Source organism: Schistocerca americana, chromosome 2, assembly GCF_021461395.2.
Source record: "Schistocerca americana isolate TAMUIC-IGC-003095 chromosome 2, iqSchAmer2.1, whole genome shotgun sequence".
NCBI lineage: Eukaryota > Metazoa > Arthropoda > Insecta > Orthoptera > Acrididae > Schistocerca > Schistocerca americana.
Genome location: NC_060120.1, coordinates 557893917 through 557917189, shown reverse-complemented (window position 1 = coordinate 557917189; position 23273 = coordinate 557893917). Strand labels below are relative to the sequence as shown.

The following is a 23273-nucleotide window of genomic DNA, read 5'->3' as shown; positions in this document are numbered from 1 at the left end:
GAGTTGACTTAGCCCCCATAGGTCACATTCGTCTATATGAAGGGTAAGAGAAGTGAACCACAATACTACCATCCAATATTCTTGACATTGATTTGTTGTATAATCTTTAAACATATTCTGAGCTCCAACATAATGAGGTATCTCAAACAGAAAGACCTCCTCAATGCCAATCAGTATGAATTCCAAAAACATTGCACACAGAAACTCAATTCACACTTTTCTCACATAACGTACTAAAAGCTTTGGATCAAGACAATCATCTAGATGCAGTATGTATTGATATCCGAAAAGCATTTGACATAGTACCATACCTATGCTTATCGTCAAAAGCGCAATCGTATGGGGTATAAAGAGAAATTTGTGACTGGAGTGAGGGCATTTTCATAGGGAGGATGCAGCTTGTTATCTTAGTTGGAGAGTCATCGTCAGATGAAAGTAACTTCAGGTGTACCCCAGGGAATTCTGCTGGAACTCTTTATGTTCATATTGTATATTAATGACGTCACAGACAATATTAATACTAACATCAGACTTCTTGTAGGTGATGCACATATCTATAATGAAATACTATTTGAAAGAAGCTGCATAAATATTCAGTCACATCCTGATCAGATTTCAAAGTGGTGCAAAGATTGGCAACTTGCTTTAAATGTTCAGAAATGTAAAATCGTGCACTTCACAAAACGAAAAAACATTGTATCCTACGACTACAATATCAACGAGTCACTGTTTGAATCTGCCAACTCGTACAAATCCAATGGTAAATTTAGTATCTTATTACCATAATATCAACGACTCTGTTAAAAATCAGCCAATTCTCACCAATATATGGGAGTAACATTTGTAGGTATATAAAATGGAATGATCACATAGGTTCAGTCAAGGGTAAAGCAGGTGGTAGACTTCAGTTTATTGGTATAATACTGGGGAAGTACAATTAGTCTGCAAAGGAGACTGCTTACAAATCACTCATGCGACAAGTTGTAGAATACTACTGAAGTGTGTGGTACCTGTACCAAGTACGACAAACAGGGGATATTGAACATACACAGAGAAAGGGCAGCCTGAGTGGTCACAGGTTTGTTTAATCCGTGGGAGAGTGTCGCAGAGATACTTAAGGAACTGAACTGGAAGACTGCTGAAGATAGATGTAAACTATCTTGAGAAAGTCTGTTAAAGTTTCAAGAACCAGCTTTATATTGTGACTCTAGGAATACTACAACCCTCCTATGTAACACTCGTGGAGAAGATTAGAACACACACACACACACACACACACACACACACACACACACACACACAGACAGAGAGAGAGAGAGAGAGAGAGAGAGAGAGAGAGAGAGAGAGAGGGGGGGGGGGGGGGGGGGGCGTCATTCAAATTCAAATAGCTGTTGTTCCCATGCTCCATACATGAATGGAATGGGAAGAAATCCTAATAACTGTTACAATGGAACATACCCTCTGCCATGCTCCTCATGGTGGTTTGCACACCGTAGATGTAGAATCTGGATCACTGCTGTGAAACTATCATATGTGCTGTTATAGAAACATCATTCCTTACATTCATTCATTCTATTGTTTCAGAAAGAAACAGACACTTTACAGCCAGGCTTGTCCCTCTTCCCATGGGGTAACCATGGTAAGGAAAGTAGTTAGATTATAACTGCCCAAATTGACATGCCAATATCTGTCAGTTAAGACAGTCATATCAAATATCAGTATACCTATTATGTTGTTTGATATGTTTCACACGCAAAATGTCTGCCCTGATGCCGCCTACTCCAATCAAGGGCTCCCCACAGGCACCACCTAGCTGTAGCAGCAAAGATCATCTACATTGATACTCCGCAAGCCACCATACGGTACATGGTGGAGGGTACTCTGCACCACTACTTGTCATTTCCTTTCCGTTCCACTAGCAAATAGTGTGGGGGAAAAAATGACTGTCTATAAACCTCCTTATGAGCCATAATTTCTCGTATTATCCTCGTGGTCCTTACACACATTTCTTGGTGGCAGTAGGATCGTTCGGCAGTCAGCTTCAAATGATGGCCCTCTAAGTTTTCTCAACTGTGTTTCTTGAAAAGGATGTTGCCTTCCCTCCAGGTATTCCCATTTCGGTTCCCGAAGCACCCTTACTAACTCGAGGGCTATCTACTTCAATTTCACTATAAACTACTTCTGACATCAACACCCCCCCATCAACTGTAATCAGGGTTCCTATCCGTACTGAAGACCGCGTTAAACTACATTATTCTGTTATTAAAATATGGGACTGCACTTAGAAAATACACAAATACGCAAGAAATTCAAGAATTAGACTATAAAGTGCACGCTCCTTTTCCCACTCCTTGACAGCCATACTCTCGTGTTGTACTACTGCTACTGCAATGGAAGCTGGCACTTACCTCTCTGAACTTTAATTCCATTTCAAAATTTCTTCCTTGGTTTTCTTCTCAATATACAAATTGAATAGCATCGGAGGTAGGCTACAGCCCTGTCTGTCTCACTTCTCAACAACAGCTTCCTTTCCATTTCCCTGAACACTTATCAGCAATCTGGTTTCTGTACAAATTATTAATGATCTTTCACTTTCTGTAGTTTATCTCCGCTACCTCCACACATTCAAAGAGAGTAGGACCAACACTGCCAAAAGCTCTAAGAGAGCTATAAATGCTATACTTGTAGGTTTGTCTTTCCTTAACCAATCTACAGAAAGTCGTTCAGTCAGTATTGCTTAGTATGTTCCTACATTGCTCTGGAACCCTATCAGAGCTTTCCCCCAAGTCAGCTTCCTCAAATCTTTCCACACTGCTGTAAGTATCAGTATTCTGCGAACACAAATTTTTACAGATTGTTCAGTAATATATACACGCCGTATTCTTTGCAGCTGGCATTATTACATTAGTTTTGAAATCTGTGTCTTTTGATGCACGCAAGGTGAAATAGTTCTGTCATAGTTGGTCATCCAAAGGATCTCAATAACGAAGGGAATGTTTTCTCCAGATGAGTTAGATCTTTCAGTAGTCTGCTGAATTTTTCTAACAGTATGGCATCCGTATCTCAATGTTTTAGAGGCCTTCTATATATTCTTCCCATGTCTCAGCCTTCTCTACTTTGCTAAGTACTGGCTTGCCAACTGAGCTCTTGACATTCAATTGCGGCTGCTTTTTCTCTGAAGGTTTCTTTCATTTTCTTACAAGTGACATTTTATAGTATAAACAGGCAACCTTTACTAAAAGCGGTTTAAGATTCGTGACTGGTACATTTAGCTATCTCAAGAGCGTTACAAATCTCACAGAAAGTTTGAAGTGGGACACACTTGCAGACAGACGATGCACTAAACGGAAGGGACTGCTCACTAAATTCCAAAATTTGATCTTCTCCGACGATGTAGAGCATATATTATTGCCACCAACTTTCAAATCGTGCAATGATCACCATTCAAAGATAAGGGAAATTAGAGCTCGTGATGAGGCATTCAGACAGTCGATCTCTTGCGCGATCTGCGCGTGGAACAGAGGGGAAGGGGGAGTGGGATGGGGGGGGGGGGGGGGCAGAATATGACTTTGGCGCGAATCGTGCCCCCCCACCACACACCGCTTGGTGGCTAGCAGAGTATATATGTAGATGAACGACTTCTATTTGGCCCTGTCTTGTCTATTTGATCCTATGCTGTATGTTTCTTCTCACAACATTAGCGATCGTCATCTATTACATTCCTTTCCCTTGTTTCAGTCAGTCGTTACCTATATTCCCTTGAAAATTCAGCAACCTGTCCAGATTCCATACCTCAATTCGCTGTATTCTGCGATTTATTCAATTATAATCTGTAGCTCACATCCGATAAATTCTAGTCAGAGTGTACATTTGCTTCTGTAAATATTTTGCAGTTAAAAATCTAGTTTTTAAAACTAGTACCTGTCTCTCTTCACATACCCAAGAGGATACTATCACCATTAAGTCATTCAGAAGAGCTCAATGCCCTCCAGAAATGTAACCGCTGAAGTTTCCCTTTACTTTCAGTCATTCGCATTACCAACATAGGAAGGCCATGTTGGCTAATGCTACAATGCCACATCGGTCACTCATCCAGACTGCTGCCCCTACAATTACCGGAAAGCCTCCTGCCCCTTTTCATCAGCCATACGTTAGTCTAGCCTGTCTATAGATCCCTTCTCCTCAACCCCCCCCCCCCCCCTCCCACATCCCACCCCACTGCAAAGTGGGTATACCTGCGATACAGCTGTCTATCACTGAGATACAGGAGCCACTCCATTGTGCTAGGGTCCATGATGAAGGGAGGAGGAGGGGGGGGGATATAACTATGATAAATTTAGATATGTAATAATGATTACTACGTGAGCCGAAAGGCTGTTACTGCAGTCTGGAGCAAGAATATTCCACATGGAGACTAGAAACTTGCATGTGGTGTTTTTCAAAATGCATCTTTGATCCTGAGACTAAAGTCCAACATTTTCTAGTACTTCCGAGATCTGAATTTTATTCAATAAACCTTTCACATACACAAATTTCCAAGGTATATAGAATTTACTGCATCAAGAAAAAGACTGACAGCAAAAAATATACTTGTTTTAGGACTTTACCTGGAGCTCCTGTAGTCTCTACTATCTCCCCAGCCATCACCATTGGCACATTGGTTACTGGTACTCGAATAACCATCGTTTCGGCGCCCCCGGTAACTTGAGCTGCCACCACCTCCACTGCTACTACTGCTGCCGCTGTATTCTGTGCTCTGTTTGCTTGCTGAAATATTTAGTTGATGCCATTACATTTATTCTTCAACACGAAAGGGACAGATAAAGAAGTGCAGTGAATGAGACGAAGGTAGGGAGGAGAGGGGGGTGGGGAGGGGAGGGAGGGAGAAGAGGAGGTTACAAAAATTAGAAATTAGCCAAACGTGTCTTAATTTAAAAAGATGGTGAGGTTTTTGTATACTTTGTTATGGTATTGCCACAAGCTGAGATACATGATGCACAATATGTGTTGTTTAGTAAATTGTAAAGGCTCAAAAATTTGAGGCTTAGCTGCATGGCTTCCCAAATATGAAAACTTCATCTCATCTGTTATTAAACAGTCACTGAAATAAAGCAATGAGGCACAGAAATCACCTGCACAGTTTTTGTCACAATTGTCAGAGTCACAAACTTAAAAAATGTGGACAGTGAACAAACACGAAGAAACTGTATTAACAGCTTCAGTAGAGGACCAGTACCCTGTTTTGAATGCAAAAAGCATTTTCTGCAAATCATATTAACCTTACTGCTCAGATCTGCAGTACTACATAATAATATCAGTCTCCAGTACAGCACGTCTATGTAAACTTTATGTACTGAGATTAGGGGAAAGGGACAATGTTAAATGTCAATCTCTTAATATACATAGAGGATTAAAGATTTATGTTTTGAGTCCAAATTATTATTCTTATTCAAAACAAAGACTCTACCCACAATGTTAAATTATTACAAAAGTTCTGAATGTTCAGGAGATAAGAGCAGATCTTAAAGTCATCAGTTTCCCGAATGAAAAGCAATCTGCCTTAGCCTTTGCTGTTTATTCATGAATTAAGTAAGGAAATATTCTAACACTTCACAACAACCTGCTTACTATCTAATATGCAGCAAGCAACCAGAAGAACACGTATCTCACATGCTGACCAGAGCTTCATCGAAATGGGTAATTAGCAGCAAAATATACAAAGCAAAGTTGTTCTACAATTTGTGAGTGTCATTTCTGTGAATCCACCTCTTCAAAAGATTAAGGGCCTATATTCCATACGGTGAGAGAAGAGCTCTGACAGCTGATGCGGCCTTGGCGCACATGCTTCACGCATCCACGATGGTCAATCAGATCGTAACCTTTTATTTACATTACCGTGGCAACACCCCAGTGTTGCCGTAGTGCCGGGCGACAGCTGCTTTCAGTCAGTTGCACCACGTGCTACGTTCAGGTTTGCGTGTATATGTCTGCATTACGCTACTTCTGAGAGTTTCTTACTGTGTGTATATGTGGAAAAGAGTGGATAAGTAGAAAATGGCTGCCTGTAGTGCAGAGAAGAGGGATTTTGGGAAAGGAGTTACGCTGAAATCCCAAGCACACAAATTTATATACAGATTGCGTGTTTACTTTGAAAGGGAAAGGAACAATGGTGGGCCTTTGATGTCAGTGAGTAAAGTGGTTGACAGAGTGGCAGAAGCATTGAACATCACTACAACGACAGTGAAAAGTGTCACAAATGATAAAGAGGCTGCCAATTCAGCTGTGAGCCCTGTTATTGTGACACCTGGAATGTGAAGGAAGAGAGCGTGTCATGTGACAAACAGGCAACTTTGACGAAAATGCTATCAGGCAACACACATGCGTACAACAGCAGGAAGGAGTACCTGACACTTCAAAAGTTGATGGCATCACTGTAGGAAAGTGGTTTGTTCACAGGCACAATGACAAGTCTCTCCATTGTTTAGAAAAAAAAATTGGCTTATGCTGGAAAAAGTTCTCAGGACAAAAGGTATTGATGGAGTGTGGGGACATTGTAGCATGGAGATGAAGTTTCCTGCGTGAGTTGCTACCAGTGAGTCCGGAAAATATAATATTGATTGACGAAACGTGCGTCAACGTGCGTCAACGTGCGTCATGCATGTTCCGTCACATGGACTGATGACACACGCCACAGAACTACGAGTGTGCCAACTGGTAAGGGAGGGCGACTAATTATAGTTCATGCTGGCTCTATGAAAGGTTTTGTGCCCGGTGCTATGATGATGTTTCAGTCAAAAAAACTGTCGACTACCATGAGGACATGAATGCAGATACATTGAAACACTGGTTCATTACTCGTTTGCTACCAAACGTTAGTTCTGGTAGTGTTTTTATAATGGACAATGTGCCGTCCCATTCTGAACAATTAACCAACAGCTGCTGCAAGGAGAGTCGAAATAGTCAGCTGGTTGAACGATAATAATATAGGCTTTCAACAGAATATGCGCAAAGCAGAACTTGTGGAATTAGTGAAACGATACACGCCGCAGAAGACGCATTATGTGATTGATACATTAGCAGATAACCATAGCCACAAAGTTATACATCTTCCACCATACCACTGCCATTATAATGCAACTGAACTCATCTGGGCTCAAATAAAAGCAGATGTTGCGGAGCAAAACAAAACCTTTATGTTGCGGGACACAGAAGCTGGTAAATGAGGCTGTCACACAAATAACGCCAGAAAATTGGAAGAACATCGTGACCCATGTGTGGAAAGAGATTACAAGGTCAAACATAGAAGAAGGTGTAAGAAAAGAATCCATTCATAATATTGTGATTTCCTTATCAGACGATGAGGACAGCAGCAGTTAAGATACCGAAGACTATGTGGTCATGACAAGAACTTGCCCCCTTTCTATCAGCAATTTATCGTAGACCGCTGGAAGAACGTAAAGTACCTAGCGACTGGAAGAAAGCGCAGGTCGTTCCCATTTTCAAGAAGGGTCATAAATCAGATGCGAATAATTATAGGCCTATTTCGCTTACGTCAATCTGTTGTAGAATAATGGAACATGTTTTGTGTCCTCATATTATGACGTTCTTAGATAATACAAATCTCCTTCATCATAACCAACATGGATTCCACAAACAGAGATCATGTGAAACTCAGCTCGCCCTATTTGCCCAAGAAATTCACAGTGCCGTAGACACTGGCGAGCAGATTGATGCCGTATTCCTGGACTTCAGGAAGGCATTTGATACGGTTCCGCACTTACGTTTAGTGAAAAAAATACGAGCTTACGGAATATCGGACCAGGTTTGTGATTGGATTCAGGATTTCCTAGAAGAAAGAACACAACATGTCATTCTTAACGGTTCAAAATCTGCAGATGTAGAGGTAATTTCGGGAGTACCGCAGGGAAGCGTGATAGGACCTTTATTGTTTACAATATACATAAACGACTTAGTTGACAACATCGGTAGCTCCGTGAGGCTATTTGCAGATGACACGGTTGTCTACAAGAAAGTAGCAACATCAGAAGACTCGTACGTACTCCAGGAGGACCTGCAGAGGATTAATGCATGGTGCGACAGCTGGCAGCTTTCCCTAAACGTAGATAAATGTAATATAATGTGCATACATAGGGGCAGAAATCCATTCCAGTACGATTATGCCATAGGTGGTAAATCATTGGAAGCGGTAACGACCGTAAAATACTTAGGAGTTACTATCCGGAGCGATCTGAAGTGGAATGATCACATAAAACAAATAGTGGGAAAAGCAGGCGCCAGGTTGAGATTCATAGGAAGAATTCTAAGAAAATGTGACTCATCGACGAAAGAAGTAGCTTACAAAACGCTTGTTCGTCCGATTCTTGAGTATTGCTCATCAGTATGGGACCCTTACCAGGTTGGATTAATAGAAGAGATAGACATGATCCAGCGAAAAGCAGCGCGATTCGTCATGGGGGACATTTAGTCAGCGCGAGAGCATTACGGAGATGCTGAACAAGCTCCAGTGGCGGACACTTCAAGAAAGGCGTTACGCAATACGGAGAGGTTTATTATCGAAATTACGAGAGAGCACATTCCGGGAAGAGATGGGCAACATATTACTACCGCCCACATATATCTCGCGTAATGATCACAACGAAAAGATCCGAGAAATTAGAGCAAATACGGAGACTTACAAGCAGTCGTTCTTCCCACACACAATTCGTGAATGGAACAGGGAAGGGGGGATCAGATAGTGGTACAATAAGTACCCTCCGCCACACACCGTAAGGTGGCTCGCGGAGTATAGATGTAGATGTAGATGTAGATGACCAATCGTATGATTACCTGGGGGTTTCCATTCTCCTGCATAAAAAAAAATAGAGATAGCATCCTTATTCAATATTTTACACGTAACATTTGTGTAATTTGCTTTACCTTGTAATGTTCAAAATCTGACTGTTCAATTTTTATTTTGGCTGGAATCACAGTCATGGTAATTTTTTAATGACGTTAATGCAGTTTGACAGTAATAATTTTTATTTTATTGTTACACAATCCAGAGTACTGTAACTTCTTTATATGTCAAAGGTATCAGACTGGTATGAAATACAGTGAAATCTGAACTGAATAACAATAAAATAAACATTGTTGCCGTAAAATAGCTGCAATATCATTAAAGAAATTTTGTGTGTGTGTGTGTGTGTGTGTGTGTGTGTGTGTGTGTGTGTGTGAGGTGACAAACACTCGTAGCGCATGTAAAAAAATATTCCATCATGGAACACATCAGTCAGCAGAATGCTGCCCCTACAGGAATGTTGCAATGAATGATGCGGCATTTTTAGGTTCTGAAGGAGCTGAGTGTTGCTGCGGGCTGAAGGGTGGGACGGGAAGGTCTGTCAACCAACTCCTCCCGCCGCTGGCTCACTGCCCATCCATGTCTAATACTGGCAACTGTAATGCCAGCTGTCAGAGCTCTTCTCTCTAAGTACGGAGTATAGGTTGAGCAACCAGAAAAGCAAAACTTCTTGAACTATACCAAAACACAAATTATTAAGTTGAAAAGGCCATATTTCATTGCATCTCTCAATGGTGACACAGAGACAAACATTCACACACCTAAGGGACTTAATGGTTTTAATATTACAGCGGATGATACAAGTTGAGAAAGAGGACCACATCTAGACAGCAGAGAATAAGCTGCAAATGTTTAAAAATGATGAGAAAGTGCAGAAACAGAGAAGAACTATTTACGGAATTTGTCAGGCAGGTCATCAGTGGCATACCAAACTGAATGCAGCTCTATAGTCAAGAATATCTGAAGTGACACATGCACATCACATGTGTGTGCGCGGACAGTGGAAGGTAACTATCCGCCTGTACGTGACATCGCAACTGCTTCAGAGGACACAGACAGAGGAAAGGGAATCAATGATGAATTAACTTCCACATTTGATGTTAAGGACCTTGAGTATATTAAGTTATTATCTGGACACTAAGGTCAATCAATCAGGTGCCAAAACTACATTATGTCAAAGTGGCTATGCCAGAGAAGTGTTAAATTAATTTAGAATTTCTAAATGTAAAGTGAGGACCCCATCATTAACAGGAAACAAACTGGATTCAGTTGTCAACACATGTCCATCTCCCACTTAGGGTATTGGTTGGAGCTCTGATATAGATTGCTATAGCAACTCCATCTCATACGTCTTACAGATTCAAGATGATAAGCCAATAAAACAATAATCACAACACAGTTTGTAGGCAAGCTTGTAAGTGAATTCTGAGACCTCAAGGAAATAACGGGCAACAAACTGACCTATATCAAGGACTGACGACACCACCCCAATGGCTCACCTTGCAGCTAGAGATTCTTCCCCCATGTCAGACCCCTGCCCACCTGATGCAGGGTAACATTAAGAGAATAAATAATGTTTAAGTATTTTTTACAGTCGGGTAGAGAGGAGATATATAATAGTAAGTGTGAAATACCTAACGTGTAATGAACACCAATATGACTGACAATACTAAAATATAGTGAGAGAAATAGTTAGGTCAGTAAGTAGGTGTGCACAGGTGGGTGTATACTATGGCTCAGCTTGCAGATGTGCCTCCCACAACCAATCATAACAGATCTGTTACAGTCCCCACTTTCTGGGAGGAAGTATAAAATCCTGGTTAGCTTTTTTTCTTCATCAGCTAGTATCAAGACTAAGGAAATATGCAGAAAAACTCCCAAAAAATGTAAAAGAGTGCAGGAGAAAAACAGCCAATTGCATCTAAAGGTAATTGAAAACAGAATGACAAAGTAATGAGTAGGACAATTTTGAGAGGATGTAAGGTCTATGCTCACCACTCCCAGGAGCAGTATGCAGTGAAGCACCATAAACCTAACCACCTTTTTCCAGAGGCAAAAGAATCTGGAAGACGCGCTTTGTGTGAAGAGCCACGAGGTGGCATTCCATCAGGAAATGAGATACTGTCACAACCATAACACAGAGTTGGCTCATTACATAATGGCTAAGGCTATGGCTGTGTGTTAAAATCTGGCATGACTGATGAGTGTGTAGCAACAGGTAATAATTTTCTTCTGGGAGGAATGAAAGAAAGATCGCTGTGCAGTCATGGGCTCATTGATAGGGCACATTTTAACTGAGGGGCAAGTAGCCCACCACTTCAGATTTTCCTCCATGTGGTGAGAGGGGCTATCTGCACCCACACATCCGTAACCGTAATTGCGAAATTGAATACTCTGCGTGAATCACTTCCCTAGCTAGTCAGTTCATTCCCGACACCCAAATTATTTGGGAACCTAAAAAAGACAACTGAGCAGGTAATAAGACTAAGGTCAAGTAAAATACAGTGAACAATAGATATCGGGGTTTGATAATAGTAACACCAACCAACAGCCTAGAGACTGTTCACTGAGGTGGTTCAAAATAAAATGCGGTTGAGGGACACCTGCTTCATAACCTGTTGAATTATCAGCCCTGCAATAATGACACTATCTGTACCTCGCAACAAATGTTCCTGAATATTCCTAGCCATTGTTTTACAGCTGTAAGTGAAAATGACAGTCACCTGATACTACTGAAGAACTGAGAGGAACAGATACTTTAAGGCCATGGGGAGGCAAACTTAAAGTCCCTGAAATAGATTGGTCGTACTTAATGATCTGGATAGTAACTAAGGATTAGTTCACAGGAATAGACAGCCACCACAGTCTAAGAAGGGTAGTTCGATGTGGCAACACAGGGTCTTGAGCTAAGCACCAATTCAAAAACTCATTGCAGTTACGTGTGATAGGCTCAACACCCTCTATATGAAAAACTAATCTGATAACTTCAATAAGGAAATTATTGTACAATGAGTACGTAAGTGAGCAAGAGTTAGTACCACCAAAATTGAAGGGGTAAGATTTCGGCTTTGGTGAGGAGACTGGCTCTAGAACTAGTTCACATGGCACCACTGCCAAGTCTTACTTCACGATTATGAACTGGGTCTAATAATTTCAGAGCTGAAAATGCCACGGAGATAATTACGGCGACCGCAGTCCAGTCAGTATGACATTAGGGCTTGCTAAATACTAAGCAGAGTAGAGTGATCTGGTCCCCCAGAGGTGTTGGCAAGGAATTTCGATGTTAATGTGATAAATATAAGGCAACCATGTCAGCTTTATACCAAAGAGGAGTCCTGTCAGAATTAAGCAACAGCATGTCAGTACTGGGTCGGGAAAACCTGTTGTACAAGGACAATAATACATGGCACAGTCCATATCAATTCAGGAAGGCTAGGAAAAAATCTTACCTTCATAGTATCTGATGTTATTGAATTTAACATATGTTAAAATAAAGGACTAAGTAAGGAACACACATTTTTTGTTTTCTCAAAAAAGAAAAAAAAATTCTTGCTCCGAGATGCAGAACTCCAAAGATCAGACTGCGCATACCATTTTGAACACGCAGATTTTGGAAAAATTTTTACAATGCTGTATCTCTGGAACAGTTCTAGATAGGCTATTTTGTTCGTTTTTTTATTTGAAAGATAATTGCTTTATGATAACAAAAAAATCCTCTGTCTGGACTTATCTGTCACAGTTCTTTTACTACAGCATTCTGAATTTTTATATAATTTATGGGAAATTTTTTTTTCAAAAATGCCAATCCATGGAATCTTTATTTTTTTCTGTTGATTAGTACAAATATAGTTCTACATTCCCTGAAAAGGAGAGCTTCCACTTTTAGGTTGAATAGGTTTTATAAACAATCGAAAGTTTTACCACACATAAAATCTGTTTTATTACCATATTAACACATAACAGGCTCTTAAAAATCAAAACCTAGCCTTCTTTAACATAATTTTAGTTTTGAAAGATGAGTAAGAGACTCATTTTTCAAGCATTTTAAATAGTTCTAAAATTTATGTGAAAGGTCCAAAGACTTAAAATGTTTCAATTTTACAACCTCTGTGCACTCTGTTTTGTACTGAAATTAGCCAGTCAATGAACTAAAAATGTGTTCCACTGTTTCATTATCTTCCTTCAATTGCCTTTCACACACACACACACACACACACACACACACACACACACACACACACACACCTTCTCTGGTTGTGAATCTGAATATTATCCTGGTATTGGCCAAATGAATGAAATTTCTTCTTTCTTGCTCTTTAAAGTGTGTGCAATATGAGTTCACCCCTCACTGAGTCCAAAAATGTGTGCTCTGAATTCCTTTCACAGGAGTAGTTTGTTTGGAACATTATTTTTTCTGCTCACGGAATTCTGCCATTTCCTATTTGGACAAAAGAATGAGGGCTGTGGATGTGTAAGATTTCACTACTCTCTTAAAATCCTCAGCATTCTGAATAACAGCTGTATTTGGTCTGGAAAGATTAGGTTTTGTAGCATGGTGCTTCAGCAGGCCTCTTACACCATCACAAGGCCCCTTCCCATGACCAGTAGCACTGTACGGCCAGTCAGTTGGCACAAGCAACTTCACTCAAACAGCTGGTAACAATTTTTAAAATGACAAGGAGCACCATCAGAAATGATGATGATCTTCTATGCACTCGTTTGCAGTTTAAAAATTTTGCACATTGCTAGCAAAATGTGCCGAGTCATGTCCTGTGTCACCATTTATAACTGCAACACTTGAGATCTTGTTTTGAAAATATATCACCTCCTGTAAAAATTGTAACCTGGTCATTACTCCAATGGTACCCTTTTACTTCTAGTTGGAGAAATGCAGACCAGCTCTCAGCTAAATCACAGTGAAGCACTAAACATAGTTCTTCAGCCTGTTCACACCCTTTCACTTCTGCAATATGATGATGTTGCAATTTCTTCAGATGCAGGTGTGTTACTGCTCTTACTGACCATTTACCAAGTTCATCAACGAAACTCAAAGGCAACAGTTTTCTTCATTAGTTTATTTTCCTCCCATGTCGCAATGTAATTTCTGCAGAGTTATCTGCTACATCTTCCAGGCCAAGTATCTGTTAAGACTGCTCTTTCCAATGCAGTCAGCACATTCTTGAAACAAACGAGTCTCTCACTTGATGTCACAGACTACTAATGACTTCACGTGCCCAACCAAGGTGTCATATGTCACGTACAAAGTTCAAAAATTTGCACAGTACACACATAAACAGACATCTCTAGATGGGTGCGGAACTACGCACTTGGGTCATAGTGCACAAAATTTTGATCTTCCAATATGTGAAGTTGTATAGTTGCTCTTATAAACTGCAAAAGTTTCTTTAATACTGAGTCGTGTACCTCTTCACTTTCACAACTTTTTGACCTTCAACTGTTACCCTTATACTCCTTTTACAGATCTCTCATTTCTTGATTTGTCTACCATGTACTTTGATACTGATGGAACGTGGTTCAAAATTGTATTCTTTGAAAATGTCTCCGGAATAACAGTTCAAACTTGCACCTTTTCGTTGTAGGATGCACAATACTCAACAGCTGAATTGATATTTGTGAAAAATTCCTGGCATGAGGTGCAAGAGTGTTTTGGTTCATTTTCTTCTGAAGATGGAATTTCTACTTTGAAGAGTGTGGTCAGTTTTGCTGTAGTGTATTCATCCATAGCTTTAGTAATTTCTCTGCACTTTCTTGATGCCTAGAGCTCATGACTCAACTTCACTGACCACGGCTCCTTAACAGGACAAACACCTACCTCTGCAGTTGACTGATTCAGGGTATTTAATTCTTCCTCTATTGGTGCAAAATCTACATCATCTGCACCATGGGAGGCTTCACCTTGTTCCAGTACTATCATTGTTGTTATTCTGTCAAAACATTTAGAACACAAAAAATAGCCATTGGAAACATCTTCACTTTGAAACAGAGCCTTCAAATGAGAACACTTATTCCCAACCCAAACAAAGTATGTTTATTTGTCTTATATATCATTCTTTTATGGATATGCAAATAGTCTGCACACTTCACTCTCCTGTGGCCCCAGTCAGAACACATTTCAAACAGTCCTTTTCACAAAACACACAGCAACTGTGTCAAGTGGTAAATTTCTCACAAAAACACAGAACTCACTGGAGTATCTCAAATTTCTTAGAAGCCTCTTCAGTAAATAAATTAGCATGAACAACTACAATACAGAAACCTGCAATGGGCAACCACGACAAAGAAACTGACAAGAAACTACAACAAAGTCTAAGAAATATCTGCAAAGAGAGTGAAAAGAAATAACTGTAACAAAGACAATAGAAGTAAACATTGTAACAAAGAAATTAGTAAGAAACAACTTCAGTAAAGACATAAATTATTACCCTTTTAAGTTAAAAAATGATTTTTTTAAAAATAAAACCTGTTCAACTTAAAAAGTGATCTTGATGGATCACGTTAGTGTGAATCTCAGAAAACAGTGAGAACCCGTAAGAGCCGGCACCACATTTTCCCCTTTAAAAGATATAGTGCATTTATAGAAAATAGCTGTCAGACATTGGCACTTATTCATTCAGACAAAACACTACAACAGACCTAGCAGCCAGCAATGAAGCATACTAGTGCAGAAAAGCACAGGTTTTGATGGTCATTTCTCATCACTGCTCCTGACTGTGAACTCTGTATCGCAATACATTGACTAAGTAGGTATTCCAAGTTCAAAGAGAGTGATATTGCAAGCAGAATACCGTATTTACTCGAATCCAAGCCGCACTTTTTTTCCGGTTTTTGTAATCCAAACAACCGCCCGCAGCTTACAATCGAGTGCAAAGCAAGCGGAGGTTCTTAAAAACGTTGGTAGGTGCTGCCACAACTAACTTCTGCCGTCGAATATATGTAGCGCTACACAGGCATGCTTTATAGGCTCAAAGATAAATACTGGCACCAAAACCTCTGTGTAACTAAATAAATTAAAAAAAAAAAGGTGGAAGATGAGCTTTTTTTTCTCCGCCCCGAGTTTCGACCACTGCATTTTCATACATTATCCAACGAAGTAAATACAAATTTCGTATTGTTTATCTTCGAATGTTGCAGAATTTCAATTTACTACGAAAATCCAACTGGTAAGACTGTTTGGGATGTTTGTCAATATGACCAACTCTACGTTCAGAATTTTTTCCTACCTGTGAGAAGAGGTGGTTGCTAATAGGAACCTGATGAAATGTGAATCACATGCAGTATTCTTTTCACCATAAGAATAATACGAATATAAACATTTTGCCACGTATTCTTTCGTGTTTGCTGCTATCTTATTTAAATTCTGTCTGCCCAATAAACTACGAAACTAGAGTGAGGCAACAGCAAACGCGGAAGAATATACGTATCGTGTCATGTTTATATTCGTATTATTCTTATGCGTAATAGTGATACTGTCAGAAATGAAGCACTGTAACTGACTAGATTTTTAAACCTAAGATGACTAATTTCTGTGCAGAATTTGATGTACTAAAGAACAGGCCGCAAAGATTTTCAAACGGAGAAAAATTTTCGCTAAACTCTCATTCAGAACATCCTCTATCATTTGGTTCTTGTTGATCATTATCAAAGAAAGCAGCAGTGTAAGTAACAACAAATAGCAGTCTCTTGCCATTGTTTCGCTAATGAGACGATTGCGCTCTCTCTCTCTCTCTCTCTCTCTCTCTCTCTCTCTCTCTCTCTCTCTTTTTTTTTTTTTTTTTTTTACTGTAAGCAGCGGTAGCACGCACAAAAGCGAGCCATGCCGCAAGCGGCGACAGGCCGTAAACACACACTATCAGAATGCGACAAACAATTCATGACACAGTACAGTAACGCATTTTCAGCTTAGAGTGACGTAAACACGTATAACAAAGAAAACAGCACTTATCAGATCAAAGCAAAATAAGGAAATCGATTCAAACCAGACGAAGCACGTGAAAAAGGAAGGGTACCCGTATAAATACGGACGGGGCACCTGACGCATAGCAATGGCTACCTGGTATAACTTAACTGCTAAGCTTACGACTCTAACCGAACTACTGTAGCTGTATCGTCATTCATTCGACCTAAAGTGTGTCTCATATTACAATGGATCAACTTTGTTTCGATTTGGAGGTGCAGCCTAAAACTTTTCTCTCCCCTTGAATTTCGAGTCTCAAATTTCAGGTGCGGCTTAGATTCGGGAATTTTTTTTTTCCTTTATTTCGAGTATCATTTTTCAGGTGCGGCTTAGATTCGAGGAAATACGGTAGACTGGTGAGGCAAGAGCTTAATTTCAATTGTGTGGGCAGGAAATCAGACAAAGGGAATGCTGTGCTGGCAGCTACCACATTTTTAACAAGCAAATCAATATGTTACCACACAAGGAACATGGTAGTTATAGTGGTGAGAGTACAACCGAAGTGGTTAAACCACAACAGTGAACATACTGCACAGTGAAAGGTAGCCACCAGTGTGCAGCAACACTGTTAACAGTCTTTGTAAACATCACTGAAGAAAATGGGAAGATGCACTAATGCAAATTACTTCTTTACCACGTACTCTGTGACTATGAGCTTAGCATATTGGATGAGATATAGCTCATCTGGTGGTCAGATACTGGTAAGTTTTATCAGTGAAATGTCTCATGTTTCCAAGGTGTACTTTTCCTCAAGAGTTGCCTACTACAGCATGTATGCAGTCTATACATTACTACCACACAACAGTGCAACTCCCAATGCACCCCTCAAAATATCCACGTGGCTACTTCTTAATCACATATATGTTAGCAGATTCATCATTAGATATGCTTGATGAGATTGATTAGCTGCTTGAAACAGAAATTTTCTTTGACATCTTAACAATCATGTCAGTTGAGGGGAGAAGAAACTCAACCTTGCAAGTCACTTTTCAGTTCAATTGACTAGGCAAGATACCACCTCGATCAAGTTCTATGTGTGAAAGGTACTGTCATGCCTTGTACACAACAATAGCATTAACATTCAGGTCGACCACACTGTCAGCAATAAAATGTGAAATTTATTTCTGCGCACACAGAGGAAGAGTGATTATGTGAGGAAAGTTGTGGGAGAATTGTTCACAGGAACACAAATGGTAAATTCGTGCTTAAACTTTCCAGAGAAAAACCAATCATGCAACACTAGTATTAAAAAAAAACTATCTGCTGTTCGCAACAGTTAGAGACTGCTACAGTAACACCCAAAATTGGAGAGAGTGTCACTCAGTGTGTCATGAATTCTCTGCAACTGACTTACGTTCAGTACTACGCCGCAAGGTCTTGCGGCTTTGGGAGACGAAAAGGCATAACCTCAGCACGCACAACAAACTGCGTGCCACTGAGGAGACTACGAATGTGTGGCAGTCCTCCATGCGGGCTTCACATAGCAACTCTGGGGTTCTCTGCTGGCTCTATGTTGGCCACGCTTGGGTGACACACGGCTACCTCCTATGCCGTGATGACCCATCTCAGTGTCGGTGTGGCACACAGCTAACAGTGGCCCGTATCTTGGTGAGCTGTCCTCCTTTGGCTGCCCTGTGATGAACTCTACAGTTACCAGACTTGTTGTCATTAATTTTAGCCTCATCGGCTAATTTAGTTTTACGTTTTATAAGGGACTGAGGGTTTTATCATTCTGTATAAGTTTTATCGCACATCACTTGTCCCTTTGTGTTCTCCACTCTTAAAGCTTTAGGGTGGATGTTTTAATGTGTCACAGAGTGGCTGGATTTTCCTTTTTATTCTCGTGGTCGGCCAGCCACGGTCATCTGCTCTCCTGTTTACCCCTTCTACTTGTTTCTTGCTTCTCTCTGTGGTTTTCTTTTCCTGTTTTTTCCTTAGTAGTGGGGGTTGTCCTGTCATTCTTCTGATTCTTCCTTTCTCCTGTTATTGTGCTGTAAGTTTCCTTTGGTCTCTTCTTTCGCTTGTGTTATTTTAAAGGGAACAAGGGACCAATGACCTCTTAGTTTGGTCCTTTCCTCCCTTGTTTAAAACCAACCAACCACCCACTCTCTGTCGCCCCTTCCCACTCTGTCGCGGCCCCTCCCTCCTCCTTCCCACCCCCTTATGAAGAAGAAATCCTCCAGTGTGTAGTAGTATAATTGGCTCTGATCTCCATACACGGTTTCTGTGTAGTCTGATTGGCCAGGCTGTCAGCAAGTTCGCTGCCTGGGATTCAGACATGAATTGGTGTTCAGACAAACACCACTGAACGACTGGACCATTCCAGGGCATAGATGGACTCCTGGATGGTTGCTACCAAAGGATGACGACGGTAGCACTGGTCGATAGCTTGCAGGCCACTCAAGGAGTCAGTACACAGGAGAAATGACTCCCAGGGCATGAACTGATGTGCTCAACAGCACGAAATATAGCCACCAGCTCCACAGTGGAAACACTGCAGCCATCGGGCTAGGAGTGCTGCTCTACATGTCAGCCATGGACATATGCAAAGCCGATGTGACCGTCAGCAATAGAGCCGTCGGTGTAAACCACTTCGTGGCCTCAGTGCATTCAAGAATCAAGAGGAAGTGACAGCAAAGAGTCGTGGGGTTAACTGAGTTCTTAGGGCCATATAAAAGGTCCAGGCGAAGTCGCGGCCTAAGTGTACACCATGGAGGTGTATGTGAATGGACATCAAGTCAGGTGGTCAAGGCAAGGACTCCAATTCGGAAAGAAGGGATTGGACACGAACTGCAATTGGAAGCCCTGACCTGGACTGCCAATGCGGGAGATCAACCGCCTTCGGTGGGAAAAGGAGATGGCGATTCATATGTGCAGGAGAACTATGAATGTGTGCAACGTAACTGACCAGCAGTTGTGCATGCCTGACCTGCAATGGAGGGACTCTGGCCTCCACAAGGAGGCTGGTAACTGGTCTCTTCCTAAAAGCTCCAGTCGCTAGGCGAGTACCACGGTCAAGTAAACGCAAGCTGAGGGTGCCGCCGAACCATAAATCACATTCCCATAGTCAAAGTGGGACTGAACAAGGGCTCTATAGAGGTACAGCAGCGTAGAGCAATCTGCACCCCAGTTGGTGTTGCTCAGGCAGCAGAGGGCATTGAGGTGCTTCCAGCACTTCTGCTTAAGCTGACAAAGGTGAGGAAGCCACGTCAATTGGGTGCTGAAAACCAGTCCTAAGAATCAATGTCACCACTACAGTGAGTGGACTGGCATTAAGGTAAAGTTCTGGTTCTGGACGAATGGCACGACGCCGGCAGAAGTGCATAACACACGACTCTGCGGCCGGAAACTGGAAAACGTGGGCTAGAACCCATAACTGCGCCTTGAGGATGGCTCCCTGTAGGTGCCGCTCAGCAACACCAGTACTGGTGGAGCAGTACAAAATGCAGAAGTCGTCTGTATACAGAGAAGGTGAGGTGGATGGCCCTACAGCTGCTGCTAGACCATTAATGGCCACTAAAAATAGAGGCGCACTCAATACGGAGCCCTGTGGGACCCCATTCTTCTGGATATGGTGGAGGGAGAGGGGGGGGGGGGGGATGGAGCTATGGGAGGCACTAACTTGTTGGACACTGAAAGTACGAAGCGACAAAAAATTTTGGATAAAAATTGGGAGCGGGCCTGTAAGACCCCCCTCGTATAATGTGGCAAGGATATGATGTCGCCAAGTCATACGCTTTTTGTAAATCAAAACAGATGGCAACCACATACTGGCGTCTGGTAAAGGCTGTTTGGATGGCAGACTCGAGGGACACACGATTAACAATGGTAGAGCGGCCCTGGCGCAAGCCGTCCTGACAGAGCCAGTAGGCCATGTGACTCCAGGACCCAACCCAACTGCCGACACACCAAAAGTTCCAGGAGCTTAAAAAGAACATTGGTGAGGCTGATGGGCGATGCTATCCACATGAAGCATGTTTCTACCGGGTTTGTGCACCAGAATGATGGTGCTCTCCCACCACTGCGAAGGAAAGATCCCATGGCACCAGATCCAGTTGAAGATGACGAGATGTCCCCTGCAGTCGGATGAGAAATGTTTAATGATCTGACCGTGGATCCAATCTGGTCCAGGAGCTGTGTCGGGGCAATGTGCAAGGGCACTGAGGAGCTCCCACTCTGTAAATGGGGTGTTATAGGATTCACTGTAGCATGTAGTGAATGAGAGGACTTTCCCTTCCAGCCGCCGTTGGAGAGTGAGAAAGGCTGGAGGTTATTCTCCGATGCAGAGGCTCTAGCATAGTGCTCGGCAATTGTGTTTGCATTGGTAGATAACATGCCATTTATTTTAACACTGGGAACACCTGTTGGGGTCTGGTACCCGAAAACACATTTAATCTTTGTCCAGACTTGAGAAGGTGACGTATGGCACCCAATGGTCGAGACACTCCTGCTCCCGTCGTTTGATCAGTTGGCAACCGCGAGTGCGGAGCCATTTAAAGGCTATGAGGTGCACCAGGGAAGGGTGCTGCTTATGGTGCTGCAGATCTTGCAGACACTTCTTAATTGCTTCAGTGACTTCTGGCAACCACCAAGGGACTGCCTTTTGCCGAGCGCACCCTAAAGACCGAGAGATCGTGTTTTCTGCTGCAGAAACGATTGCTGTAAACACCTGCTCAACACTCACATCGATGTTACCATGTGGGGGAGATTCAACGGTGACAGCAGAGGCGAAAGTTTTCCAGTCCGCCTTGTTTAGGAGGTTCACAGAAGGATGTTCATAGTATGTGATGTCAGTTTTGGGTTGAACCACTTGAATCAGTCTTCGTAAATGTACCTTGGTTACCTGGATAATTTTGGATTGCAGCTAATTTGCCTCTGAATAGGTAATATTGCTTGGAATTGGTGTTAGTCATTTATCATGTAAGATCTATTTTCATCTAGTTATCCTCACATCCTGGATATAAGGCAAGTGTAACGTTAAACCTTCACCTGTAATGTAGTGTCCCAAGTTGCTTCAAAACAAGCTTGTGCCACTGAAACTCAAAATAAACACTGTTAGGAACTGACTGTGTTGATAGATTGGTAAGAGGTCTACCTCTCCCCCTGCTCCCGCTCTCCCCCCTGCTCCCCCTATAGCCTTGGGTAAGAGTCCATGGGCCTGACGCAAGGGCAGTGACAGGAAGATGGGGAATGGTCACTAGCACACAGGTCGTCGTGCGCTCTCTAGTGGATAGATGTGAGAAGTCCTGGGCTCCAAATTGATAAATCAATGGCCAAGTAACTACCATGAGCTACACTGAAATGTGTGGCGGCCCCAGTATTTAAGGGGCAGGAGGCACTCTTCTGTGTGACATAAAATTAAATGTAGGATACCTAAAACCAGTAAAGACAAGAGAGAGGCTAGACATACACATTTCTTCAGTCCTTAGGTCCTAGTGATTTTTCTCTCTAATCTTGCTGCAGCTTTACATTGCGTGCTTTCCTTTCTGCGAAAGAACTATTACCTCATCATCCAAGTTCGTCAAACGTTTTGCTACATGAAAAATCGAAATGTCGTCGTCCAATACTAAAAAAGCTGTTAACACATACAATACCCAAGGCTGGTGTGGTTTCTCAGTTTGATTAGGTCTATTTTGTCACTGTGTGCTGGAAAAAACAAAATAGGCCTTTCTAATATTGCAGCAATTGTGACACGCAAAATAAGCGAGACTGTTTTGGCAATAATGATCATTGTTATAGTACAACAACATAATTCACGAAGTACCAATACAAAATACCTATTTGGCCTACCCCAATCAAATAACTTTATGTTCGGAAATAGTTTCACATTTCATTCATATGCTCCAATTTCTCATGAATGAGACTGATGAGGATTCTCCTGGCAGAGACATCACGTACACTTCGCACGCATTCAAAAGTCAATTTATAATTCTTTCAAAAATCAACTTAGAATGTGTCGAAAAATGTCCAAAAACCAGCAGGGGTGCGTTTCAAAATCGTATGAATAATTGATAGACTGACGTGCGCTGGATGCTAGGTGCTTTGTGAAACGAAGCTTTTTTCCTCAATAATATAAATTTGTCCCCTCCCACTGAAACTGCCACACGGTTCAGATACCCCGGTTTGCAGCCAGCCAGCCAGCCCCCCCCCCCCCCCCCCCCCCGCCGCCCCAGATCCGTGCCTGCTGCGCACGTGTGAATCTGGCAGCTTGGGCGCGCCAGTAAAATTTTGCCGGGTACCCCATGAGGGTGGTTGCTGCTACTGTTGCTTACACAGCCAACAGCCACATTTCTGTAGCCAGAAGCGGGAGAAGGTATTAATTACTTATAGGCGAATCAACTGCGTGCGTGCATGAGCTCGCTCATAACTGCTTAAATGAATCTAATGTAAACAGTTGTGACGTCACGCTCATTGGAGGCAATTCGTTGTTATGAAGCATTG

At 41.8% G+C, this 23273-nt stretch overlaps 1 protein-coding gene across 1 annotated transcript in view; it reads right to left on the bottom strand.

Annotated features, from left to right (window-relative positions):
• Nucleotides 1-23273, bottom strand: part of LOC124596146 (ATP-dependent RNA helicase DDX3X) — a 163203-nt gene that overhangs the window by 118059 nt on the left and 21871 nt on the right. The window contains exon 3 of the mRNA XM_047135166.1: nucleotides 4608-4767. Coding sequence (XP_046991122.1) covers nucleotides 4608-4767 — 160 coding nt within the window. The remainder of the gene's footprint in view (nucleotides 1-4607; nucleotides 4768-23273) is intronic.